Raw genomic sequence first — 12,568 nt, 5'->3', positions numbered from 1 at the left:
TTAGCAAATTTCTCCTCCTGCGCTGCAAGCATCTTCTCAAAGTCGCGGTGTTTCTTCAGTAATTCCTCTACTTCAGACACTGAATCCTGAATGGAAAAATTATGAGATGAGTAAATCCAAAATCAAGTGCATCAGAAGAGATTATGCCTAAGATTTTCAGATTTACACATTCTATTTAGCCAAATGATGATTCTTAAGTTTTTGCAATTGAATGTCTAAATGCCAGGTAGTGTGTGAAAAATCTTAATTTACACTTTAAAAAAGAGTCTGCTGCTTGCAGTCTGTTTGCTGTCATTGAAAAAAGAGCTTAAATGAAAACCTTTTTTCTGCAAAGCCATGTGGTATCATGGTATCCTGGTTTTGCTAGGACTGAATTGTAGGGAATTCTTCTGGTGTTTCTGTGCTGCCTTTAAAGCAACAACAGTTAATATTGGAGCTTTGGCTGGGGTGGAGTTGTCCTTATGAAGTTGATAGGTTTTTTAAAAAAATTTTCATTCTCATCAGCAGATATTTACATTTTTCAAGACTTTCCCTGCACCTGTGGTTGCAGTTTCTTTTAGTTTTTTTCCTTCTCTCTGCACAACAGAAAACGGGGGAAGTAAAAGCCTGGGACTCTCTGGGATAGGTGAACCAGGACAGATGATCCGAGTCTGCTCCAAGCTGACCAATAAAGATGTATTCTATGCCATAAACGTCACACTCACTATAAATTGGGGAGCTTGCAGGGGATGACCCCCTTCATCTTTTCCTCCTTCTACTTTGTGATGGTAGCTGGTCTCAGTTCCTGAGGCTTACCCCTCTGTCAATGGCGGATGGCCAGCGACTGCTGTTTGTGAGCTGAGTATAACGTTGATTGCTGTACTGTTGTTGTTCCTATTGTTACAGTTAATTCGCATTATTATTATTATTATTAAAGTTTGGGTTGTTTTAATTACTAAATAATCTTTATCTCAACTGATGAGCTCTTTACGTGTAATCTCTCAATTTTAGCCCCCATCCCACTGGGGAGTGGGGAGGGCGAGCAAACAAAGTGTGTGGGTTTTAGCTGCTTGCCAGGTTAAAACACAACACGTGGCTTCCAGCTCCCACTGTTTACACACAGATTAAATACCTGGATTCCAGCTTGTGCTAGAGGCAGAGTTTGTTCCTGCACTGCAACACATGCATCTTAAATCTGTGCCTTGCTCTCTGCTTAGTTTTCAATACCTGAGTTCATGACATTGTTTTCCCAACTCACAAACCGTCAGACCACAGTCAACAATGAGAAAAAGAAACAAAATGAAACAAAACAAACCCCCAAAGCTAAGGATGCTGGAGTTTAAATAGGAATTTACAAGCTAGCTACCAAGCCATCTGTGCAAAATATTCTACCACCTAACACGAAGTGGGGAAAAGCCCTTTTTCCTTTCAAAACAGGAATTCCCCTGTCTCAGCATGACAGGGAATGTTGAGCCCTTGCAAATTATCTCATTATATGAAAAAATGGCCTGGAATTCTCCACAGTCTTCTACCACCCTCTGGATGCCACCATCTCCTGCAGCCCATTACCACGTAAAATGCAGCAATTGTCCTGGGCTCACTTCTGTAAGAGGACAGAGCTCCTGCCCATGAATGTCAAAAGGCATTTCAATGGTGTCGCACTGTTGTTACTCACCCCATAGCTAGGATCTGAAAGAAAACTCTCCTTAGCAGCCAGCCATGCTTCTGCTTGTTCTAGCTCTCTGCGGAGCAATTGAATCTCCCAATTTTCTTCATATAACTCCTTCCTCATGTCCCAGCTCTCCTTTACCTTCTTCATCAGCTCTGACAGCTCTAACAGTTTTTCCTCGATCTAGAAAAATAACATTTGTGATGCTAGAAGGTGAAAATCTGATCAGACTTTAATGTGACAGCCAGCTAGCGTGTAATCTGCCCTCATGATCCAGAAGATGACCTCCAGACAGCTCTATGGAGTTAACATAGTTTAGAAATGATGTCTGAGTCCTCATTTTTCTTACTTGAATTCATTTAGCCTGGATGTTGTATAGCTATATATTATAATTGTATGTATATTCCATACTGTATGACCAATATTCTGCTATATGCTTTCCCATGATGAAATTTAATGGAGAGCCTTAAACTGTAGAAAGTTCTCTAATTTTCTCTACAACAGAAGTTCTGTAATCTCGCATAAATTCTGCAGACTTTTTCAACAGTGTGATCTCTGGATCTACAGACAGTATCAAGACAAGCTTGGGACCACTGCAAAGGCTGAAGTCTAAAGGCACACAGATAATAGAACCACAGGAATTTTAACATTCTTGCCCCTTTGGCTCTACAAGATGTCTGAAGTTTTATGTGTCTTCCGGTATACTCAGGGACATCACTCCATCCTATAGTTGATTGCATTGTGATGTATTTTATCCTAGGTCTTGTGTAGTTAAATGCTAAAATCTCATTTATGTGGCACATCTTTTCTGTGGAATAGCAATACCTCCCTACCCCTCCACATAGCTATAATCAATCCATTGACTATTCTTTTATGGTCAGCTTCAAAATCAGTTTAATTGTAGGCTGTCCTGTTCTGTTATTCTGTTTTGAAAGACAGACAAAGCTACAACTCCTGCCTATTTAAAGGTGTCTTCGTTCACTCTTGTTGGTAAAATATTAAACTCATCAACGCACCTCCACAGACATGAAATGTCCATTCTTCATCAGGTCACCTCCTGCTCGCTGCATTTCTTCATATTTTAGCCACTGTTTCTCTATCTCACGCTTGTATTCCTCATGACGCTTGATAAGCAGTTCAGCTCCCAGGACATCATTTGCCAGTTCCTCAGAGATCACTAGTGCATGCATCTCATTGGCCCAAGCCCTACAGAATAGAGTCAATAAATAAATTAAATTGGTCTGCCACTTCGAGTATTGCATATTTCCATTAGTAATTTCAGCATTTCCATTAGACGTCTGTTACAGATACTTGGGCATGATTGATTTAAACAAGCAGACATTTAGCTCAACATACCTTTTAAAAAAATATGTTTTGCCAATGCTTTAAACATTCAGCATTTTGTTCTAATTCTGATGTAAAATGAGAAAGAAAAAAGGAATTTCCTAGCAATTGAATTCTTGCAAAAAAGAGATCCCTAATAATAATGGACAGAAGAGTACGTGCATATGGGCAATGACATTAAATACATATGTGCTATGACATTAAATGCATATGTGCTAAACACTTTCAGCACTTGAGCAAGTGCTAACCTAATCTAGGAGGTATCATTAACGTAGTTGCTTTGACTCTCAGAAAAATGGGCTCTGGTGTCTGTACAGGTGCACAAATTACTTGACTACCTAGCAGAGACTCCCCCACTTTCCTACAGAAAAAAACAGTATTTTCAATGGCAATTGTGAGACTGCCAAATCTATCCAGTGACTGCATTCTCCACAAATGTCTGGGAAATAGTCTAAAATTGTGGGTTTGTCATGCACACTGTTCTGGACTAGCGTGGCATGGTCAACTCTGATGTGTGATAAACTCTGTGAAGTGCTCTTGAGAAGATTCCATGTATTATCATTCAAAGAGATTTGCAAGCAAGCTGCAGTGCACCTGGGACAGGAGTCAAGTAACTGACAGGTACGTTTAGAAAATTCTACATGGGAAAGACAAGAAATAAGGCCCACTGCCAAACTGAAGGTCCAACACATACATCAGTTCCCTGCAGTCATTGAAGTAGAGCTGGACTTGTTCTGCCTGGGTCAGTCTTGCCTTCCTCTCCAGAAACTTCTTGTCCAGGTTTTCCCAGCACTCATCCACATCTGTGAGTCTCTCCATGATGTTTTCCTTGACTTGAGGGTACGTGCGGCTGAGGTGCCAAGCCTCTCCACGAATCCGCTCCAGCTCTTTCATGATGGCTCCTAGATCTCTCTGGAGCAGAAACAGAGTGGATGGTAAGACCAAGTCACTACTTGCATCTATCAAAAGCACATTTTAAAGATGGCTGCATGGAGCCTGGAAATATGACTCTATCAAGACTTTTCCTCTCAGTTTCCTCCTGATGCCTTTACATTTATCATCAACATCAAAGAAGTTTCTTTAGATGTGACACACTGATTATTTTCATAAGCATAGAGCTGAAGTCTCTTGTGGTTAAGATGACACCTTTGCAATGATAGTAACAATTTCGAATAGATTTTAGAAGAGAAGCTCATCCTTAGAAGCAAAAGCATTAATAATATTGTATATGTTAAAAACTGGAGGAAAAGGCTCCCTTCTGTGAAACCCAAAGAATATTTCAGAGTGCAATACATGTTACCCTGCAAACAAGGCACTTGAGAAGATTTCAAATCAAGCATAAGACTCCTTTTTGTTTTTCACTCTCTATGCTTTTCTGCCACTGCTTCATGACAGATCCCCTTACCTCTACTCCCTCAAGCTGGCTGAGAAGTGTTTGTACACCTGGAAGATCATATCCATAATCTTCTATATCCACCACTGCCTCTTTCTCCTGCATCCAACCCTTTACTTCATCCACATCATGATCATACTGGTGAACTTGCCGGGCTGCTCTTAGATTCTGGAAGACAGAAACAAATTAGTAGTAGTACTAGATATCATGTTGTAGCACAAAAAAAGGGCAGCCCTCATATGTCCTAATGTAGTACAGCCTGAACAAGAGTGGAAGTTAAACTCCTTCCCAATTAATTCACATGAAAGTGAGGTGTTTGAGGTAACCTAATTTCCCCAAGTTCTCTTTGTCAATGGAAAGAAATAGGTGTCTCCAAAGAGCAATTTATCCCGATGTAAGATGAATGATCAAGATGGAGAGCATGAATTGCACTACAGAGGTAGCTCTCTCAAACACAGAAAATGTCTTTAAAAACTTGCTTGGAATAGAGGCCTACACTGCAAACAGTAAAAATAAAAGTTAAGTGAAAATTAGGTTTTCTGAAATAATAGAATTAAAAAATGTTCTAATGCTGTTTTACATTCAAGCTATAAATTAACAATTGTAATGCATTTACTGCTGCTAACAGACAATAGTGGGCTTGAGTTACTTCATGAGCAAAATGTTTATGGTAGTGAAAAAAAGAACTGAGGACACCTGACATTTTGCATTCTCCTTAAAGCAAACAAAAATATTGACTTGTAAGTGCTTCTCTGCTTTTCCAATCACATCTGTGACTGCAGTTTCATGAAAGGGAGTGAGCTGATTTAATAGCTAACTGCTGCCAAACATAGGGGGTTTGGTTCTGTGTCCTCTATCACCTTCTCTCCCATACCCCTTCTCCGTAGCTAACTTTGTCTTCAAGTAACTAACCCAGCAAAAAAATCTGGTGAGTTTTCGTCTTGTTTAATAGCCTGAAGTAGTAAGGAGTCCAGTGAGTGCCAGAGACAGCCTCCTGTTAGTGGAGGTAAACCATTAGATTGGCGTAGTTTTTCAAGAAACTAGAGCTAGCAGTGAATTAAGGAAAACAGAATTACTCTAGGCTGATAAATATCTTTTGAGTGTAAGCCTTGCCAGGAACAGTAGGGTAAGCAGTAGCTATAAAGGGAAATGGATCAAGAAAGAATAAAAGGGAATACACCCATTGCTCTTATAAACCTTGTATCTCAACATGAGCAATGCACTGGTTTGGGAAAGAAAGAAGGACATGGGAAACTGCAGGGAAATCAATGCCCCAGTTTTCAATTTATTTCTTACCTCTGTCCTTGTCTGGATGGCATGGCACAGTTTCTCCCAAGTCTCATTGATTTGCTTTGTTCTCTTCTGGATAATGTCCATCTTGCTGTGGCCCTGCTTCTCTAGTCTAGATGCTAACTCATTTAAGGAGACAACTTTGGAATGTGCCAGAGGTTTCACTTCATTTTCAAAATCTTTAAACTTTTTCTCCAGCACCTGTGGGATAAATGGGGACACAGACTTAGATGTAAGGATTTCTGCCTACCTTTATGAGAGGGGCAGAAGGAATCACTTTCTCTGTACTGCTTAACACAAAAGCTATCTATTGCAGTCTACAAGTGCAAATCACAATAAACCCAGATGATCTGGAGTCAGAAGAAGGCATCTGTTTTCTTGATCATTTAACATCTTATGCCACAGAGCAAAATCACCCACATCCTGACAAACAGCTGCTGCCCAGATCAAAAGCTAAGAAACACAACCTGTTAGGCTGCCCATATACGCAGTGGTTGTTGAGGAGTAGACGCTATGAATTATACCTCTCTGCACTGTGTGCCCTGAGGAGAAATTTATCCTTCAAATCAGATGTGAATGCTGAAATAGTTACAAGACCATAGCACTGGTCATGTCAATTTTTTTAAGCCCTGTCAAATTTATAATTGGGGCCAGTAGTGAATTGTGCTAACCTCACTTTATCCCAAGAAAGCTTAACTTTCTGATGCATCTACTTTTTCTGTTGCAGGACGCTACCTCAGAGAGCCCTGTCTAAGCAGACATAAACCAGTCCGAGTTCTTGCTGCAGAGATAATTGGCTTGCTTAGCTACTGTAACATGCTTCACTGTCAGCAGCTATGCAAATATATTCCTGCTTTGCCACACAATACATACAATACCTTTTATTTTCTTGATTACCTCAACATCATCTAAGTCCTGTCCGTAGTCATCAGACTCTGCTACAGACTGTTTACTGGAAAGCCATGCATCCACCAGCTGGAATTCTCTTTCAAACTGATAGAGCTGGAATTGTTCTTGCAGGCGTTTTCTCTGAGTCTCAGCCTTCTGTAGGAGAGACTGATAGTCTGCTAGGATCCCCTGGAGCTTTGAAAGTACGGCAGGACTGCAAAGAACAAGAATCAGAAGTTACGCCTTTGTTTTACTGATCTTTTTGAACATTGTCTTTTCTGGTAGTTTGTATTTGCAACATCTTTACAATACAGAAAAAAACCCAGATAACATCATGGAGTGAGTTATGCCAAGCTGTTAAAACCAACTAGTTCAGGAAATTAAAGTCTCTTATATGAATGGCTGTTATTTTCACTTCCTTCTCCCCTGATAAAAAAGAAGACTGTCAAAGAAAAACTGATCTTTCAAGAACATACACTTCGTTTCCCAAGCATAGTGTTTTTTGAACCTTATGGTAAATGAGTACTACATAACAGTTCCTGGGAATAGACAATGGACAAAAAAGCTGATCTGCACAAGCTGGCCAGCGGCTGAAAAACAACAGTCATCAAAACATTAAAACAATCATCAAGCTTTCTGGGAGCTGAGTGTGTGTGATTGTGATGAAGGAGGGACTGGTGTCCCCTGAAGTCATATTTCTGAATGAGCCATCAAACAGCTACTGAAGGTTGATCTTTTCTGTATTTGCCTTCTCTGGGCATTTCTGTTATACCTAGAGCAGAATCCTGCTTGCACTTTCCTACCTCTCTGGGCTGTCTTTGTTTATTAAGCTGGCACCTGTCTCCTGTACTTTCTCAATCCGGGGCCTGAAACCATCCATGTCCAGCTTGGTAGCTTCAAGTTTGCGAAGTAAAGCTTGTGTGGATTCTTCATTCTTCCCATAATCAGAGGTCTCCAGAATGAAGCTCCTCTCTGCCAGCCATGCCTCCACCTCCAGTAACTGTATAAAATACAGGGATGAGCCTGATTTAGGTCAAGACGAAGAAAACTGGAAAGCAGTGGTGCTCAAAGAGACACATCAGTGAAAACAGAGAGAATCTTAGCTGCTTTCCTGTAATGCAGCCTAGCACTCACTCAAAAAAGTGAGTATCCAGAACCCAGTAATTACAGTTACACTTTTAACCATCACTGCAGTTAGTTGGAAAAGAAATTGTTATTTCTCCACTGTATCCAGATATGAAAAATCAGGACCGTGTGAATTCTCCCATTCAACAATATAGGTGTGGTTTCTTTTAAACAAAGACAGGCCAAAATAAACGTTTCAAAAACTATCTTTACCTCATTCAGAAACAGATGGACTTCATATGACTGCATAAGCCGCTGTCTTCTCTCCTGAGCCTCTGCCTTCAAGGCTTCTACAGCAGTTTCAAGCTCCTTCAGATGCTCCATAATCTTGCGAGAGGCTGAGTGGCCTCCCCTTACCAGTTTCTGCCCCGTACTGAGCACTGTTTTGGTCAAAGCATCCCGACTGCTTATCTCATTCTCCAAATTCTGGAAAGGGTAAAGAGCAAAATGACAGACCAAAAATAAAAGCCATGGAGCTTTTTATACCAGATAATGTAGTAATGTAAATCCAACATAAATTTATTTTCTCTGTACAAAGATGGATCAGAGGTGCAAAATCTGAGTGAATGCTCGAAGCACAGTGGAAGAGTTTTTTGTGGTGAAGGAGTGATTATAGAAATCAAATATCGCCATGAAGTTTGGACCTTGCAGATGCCACTGAAATATGCCATTACATGGTGTTCCTTGAACTAAAACGTGTCTAGGGAAGAACAATCAATTCACCTGCTCGTCAGTATTTATCACTTGCCAGTGCAGCTTTGCTTAACAGCCATTGCAAACACTCCAAGTACACAAACTACCAGGCAGTCAAGAGGATACGGAGAAGAAAACTACCTGAACCAGTTCTCAAAGACTTCATTACGAATTAACTTTTGAAGACTGGTAGATTTTAAAACGATATGCATACCTCCATATACTCTCTCATATGTTTTCTGCCTGGGTAGGCAAGGACCATGCCATCAGTTTGTCTGTGGGTGAACATGCATTGCAAAGCTAACTAAGTCTGTGCACCTTGAGCACAAACCCCATCATCCCACAGTTGTCCTGTTTATAGCCATGAAACAGGCAGTTTCAGAGTTAGACTGCAGTGCTGTCTTAATGTAGAAGAGATGACCTCTCTGAGGAGAAGAACAGCTTTTTCAACGTAAGTATCAAACTTGGCTGGAAAAGAGCTCGGATTCTAATCTTGCCTTTAACTTCCCCTATTAATTTCAAGACAGCCACTGTGTTATTGAAAAGTGACACCGTATCTGACCCCAGAATGGAATCCAGTGGCAAAGATTATAAGACATCTTGTACTGGGCATTAATAATAAACTAGCAGCATGAAGAACAACTTTGAGGTTGAACATTTAGGAACATGTATTCACAGTACTTTATAACAACAGGAATCTTTAAAAAAAGGGCGGAAGGAGAGGAGGAGTAGGGGGAAACTCTTTTCCAAGCCAAGCAGCTGTGTGTATGTAGGTTAAATTAGCATGCAAATGCAGTTCTGTGAGACAGTAGTTTTGGTTTGGTTTTGGGGTGGTTTTGTTTAGGGGGTTTTTTGCTTGTTTGCTTGTTTTTTAGGTTGAAATATTTCACGCACAATCTGTTCTGTGGTAACAAACCAAGGACTGAATTTTGCAAATCTGGCTCATTAAGACGAACAATAGAGGGTGGAACTCATATAACTTACAGTATATTAAATTCTTGACTGTTATGTCACCTCTCACATTTGTTTGCCTACAAGCCATGACTAAAAAGAAATAAAAAAGGTGTAGAGACACTAGCTACTAAAAGATTGAGATTTCCAAACTTATATTTTAATTCTGCTTCCAGGAAAATAAGCAGCAAAATGGCAGGAAGAAGTGGCATTTTATTATGCACTGGTATTACAGTCTGTATCTCCCATTCTCACAGCTCACTGAAATATTTTGAGACCTGGCCAATTGACACAAAGGTAATTGCAGCCTAGATCATCATCACCACAGTTCCTTCAGTTATCCCAGATATTTTTTCGGGTTAATTCAGCTCATACTTTCTTTTCTTCTATGAAACTAATTACATCCCTACCATGTCATTCAGCTCATAATTTTTAGGAGTAATTGCACACACAACAACATTCATGCTTCTAATAATGATGAAACAAGCTTTTTTCCGCCCTTACTCTCTAATCTCTAAGTCACCAACTGCATTTTGCTTAAATACAAAATTTTTACAAGTATGAGAATTGCGCTGAATACTAAGAAGGTGCAAACTCTTCAGAATAGACCATGAGTCTTACTCAGGAATATTCTGGAAGATGCATTTAACAACATTTTACAATTCTTTATTAAACTGTAAGTACACGTGGGATAAATCAACTTTTTAAGAGACTTCATCCTTGTCCTAGGGTGTCACCTGTAGCAGTTTTAACTTTTGACCTTGGGGACATTTCAAATTTTTTAAAGTTTTTTCTTCTACCTGATGGCAATGCTCCTTATTAAAAATTATTAGGAAGGGAGCTGCTGTTTTATTGGTATTCAAGATGACAGTGTTCCAGGCATTGCTTTCTCTCATGGCCCATCCGAATCTTGTGAAATAACTCAGCAGTATCTTGAAAGCTACCACTGGAATGAAAGTCAGCTAAGGATCATCATAATATCCTGTTAACTCCCTCTCTCCAGAGTAGAAAGAGTTTTGGGAAAAGATGTTTTCCCAGGAGCTCATTTCGAGACACCTGAGCAATGAGCTCGGTTGGAAGTACTTACTGGGTTTCAAAGCATATTTGTTAGGAGATCTTTTGTCCAAAGAAGCCATGACAGCATGCACAACAGTCTGTAAATGCTATTTTGTATTGCTAAGGCCAGGTTTTGAACTCAGTTCACAGAAAGTGGCAATGTGTCCACAGAAAAACATACGGTATGATACCTACACCACTGCAATGATAAGCAGCACGGAATCCCACATGTTGTGAAGTCATGGACATAGCCTTTGAAAAATGTCATTATTATCAGTAAAGATAAGAGTAATCCCTGGCATCACGACCCCTGTTAGTCAAAGCACAGGAGGTGAAACTGAATTGTGTGCTCTCTCTTTGATTGTAAAGACTGAAAATGGTTCTCACACAACACTACCTGGTGCTTTTCTTGTAGACTCTGAACAGTTGCCAGGGATTGGCCATAATCCCTGGAGGAAGCCATGGGGAGCTTCTCATGAACCCAGGCCAACTCGTCATCAACATCTCGGAAGAACTGGTACTGAAGTCTGCTTGCCTCCAGACTCCTACGTCTCTCCTGCAGAGGATCACGTAGACTTTTGTATCTGCAGGTTTGAAAGGGAACCCAATGAGGACCACAGATTAATAATGAATGAATGCAAAATGTTCTTTTCAGAATGATGTAGACAAGGAAAGAAAAAATATGCAGGGAATAAAAAGGTTGACAAAAAAATAGGAAAAAGATGGCAGGAAACAGGTCAGGCACTCACACACCTCTGCACCAGTTGATCCACCCTCTCTTCTAGTTCATCAGCAAGGAAATGCTTTTCCTTCTGGAAATGCTGAGCTGTGACCACGAGCTCTTGCAGCCGGTCCCTATGGCCAGCAATATCTTCCTCCAGTTCCTCCTGTTTCTTCAGATGACTGTTCAAAACCACCAGATCATTGTCACTATATGGTATTTTCAACTCATTTTCCACATCTTCCAACCATTTCTCCATATCCTCTACACTTCGCTGAAAATGAAGGCCCTGAGGACAAGAAAGAAGAAAAGGTCACTTAAACCTTTAAGACAGACAGTATGACATAAAAATCTTGGTTACTTTCAGTAACAATTACACACAAACATGGAGAAGCTTCCCAGTGTTCAATGAACTCTTTCCAGATATCATGGTTGTCAAAATGAAGAAGAGAATTCAGTCAAAGTGAACATAAGAGCAGAGGTAGAGAACATCAAGAGCTAGTCTTACTTCTGTTGCACAAATACAAATGATGGACACAGTACCTTAAAAAGAGGCCATTTAAAGGGAGAGCTCTATTTTATACCCACATAGTGTCTGACAGCCCATGCAAAACTCACAGTCATGAGAAATCGTGCCTGGAGCTAGAAGAATGAAAAGCAGCTGTAGGTTTATTTCTCAAAGTGTTGGAGAAAAGATGCCATTGGGACAGATGCAGGGAGTTGACATATATGAGTAAGCACATTTTCCCCTTAATATCCCTCTCTGGATTCCTGATCTAAACCAGTAGCAGAAAGCAGAAGGGAACACAGCCCACAAATCCTTTTCCTCCATAAGGATCTCCAGTTCTGCTGCCAATTCCATTCAATCAGTCCACACTTTGTACTTTCTTTGCTCTAATGGTCTTGAGGAATCAGGTCTGATGATATCAAGTGACACACTTGTAGATAAGATGCGTAGCAAGGCAGCCATGCTATCTCTGGAAGTGACACCAAGGCCCAACCACTTGCATCTCTGTATTACCTTGTAAGCATCCTGCAGTTTGGCCCACTTATCCTGGCAACTTGCTAGCAGTTCCTCCCATAGCTCTTCCATTTCTTGTAGTCTGGACTGAATGGCTTCAGGGGCATAATGCCTCTCACGGAGCATCTTCTCCCCATCCTATAGAAGAGAGAACAGTCAAAGTTTTATTCCTTTGCTGAATGCACCAGAATATATCACTTTTGCCTGCATAAACAAAGTCTACTGGCACTGTTACATAAAGGGCCAGCTACAACTATCACTTCCTGACATAACAGATAGAGGCTGCAGAGACAAAGAAAAAACAGATAAAGGCAAAATGTTTATTGAAACTAGGGCAGAGACTGATATTCCCATTTTTCTGGCCTCTAAAATTATTTGAAATGCTAGAAGACAGTATTAGAAGACAAAGGGGAAAGAGAATTTTCATTAACCGACAGC

At 40.4% G+C, this 12,568-nt stretch overlaps 1 protein-coding gene across 1 annotated transcript in view; it reads right to left on the bottom strand.

The window, feature by feature from the left end:
- Positions 1-12,568, bottom strand: part of SPTBN5 (spectrin, beta, non-erythrocytic 5) — a gene marked incomplete at its 5' end in the record, with an annotated part of 88,946 nt that overhangs the window by 6,777 nt on the left and 69,601 nt on the right. The window contains 12 exon segments of the mRNA XM_010189148.1: positions 1-86; positions 1,655-1,831; positions 2,665-2,854; positions 3,687-3,904; positions 4,398-4,553; positions 5,682-5,876; positions 6,573-6,777; positions 7,367-7,563; positions 7,902-8,114; positions 10,786-10,972; positions 11,142-11,398; positions 12,131-12,268. The exon segment at positions 1-86 is cut by the window's left edge and continues 28 nt beyond it. Coding sequence (XP_010187450.1) covers positions 1-86; positions 1,655-1,831; positions 2,665-2,854; positions 3,687-3,904; positions 4,398-4,553; positions 5,682-5,876; positions 6,573-6,777; positions 7,367-7,563; positions 7,902-8,114; positions 10,786-10,972; positions 11,142-11,398; positions 12,131-12,268 — 2,219 coding nt within the window.

This window comes from Mesitornis unicolor, unplaced genomic scaffold (assembly GCF_000695765.1).
Source record: "Mesitornis unicolor isolate BGI_N332 unplaced genomic scaffold, ASM69576v1 scaffold5267, whole genome shotgun sequence".
In the NCBI taxonomy this organism is placed as follows: Eukaryota; Metazoa; Chordata; class Aves; order Mesitornithiformes; family Mesitornithidae; genus Mesitornis; species Mesitornis unicolor.
Note: the sequence above shows the minus strand (reverse complement) of the source record. Positions and strands in the feature narration are given on the sequence as shown.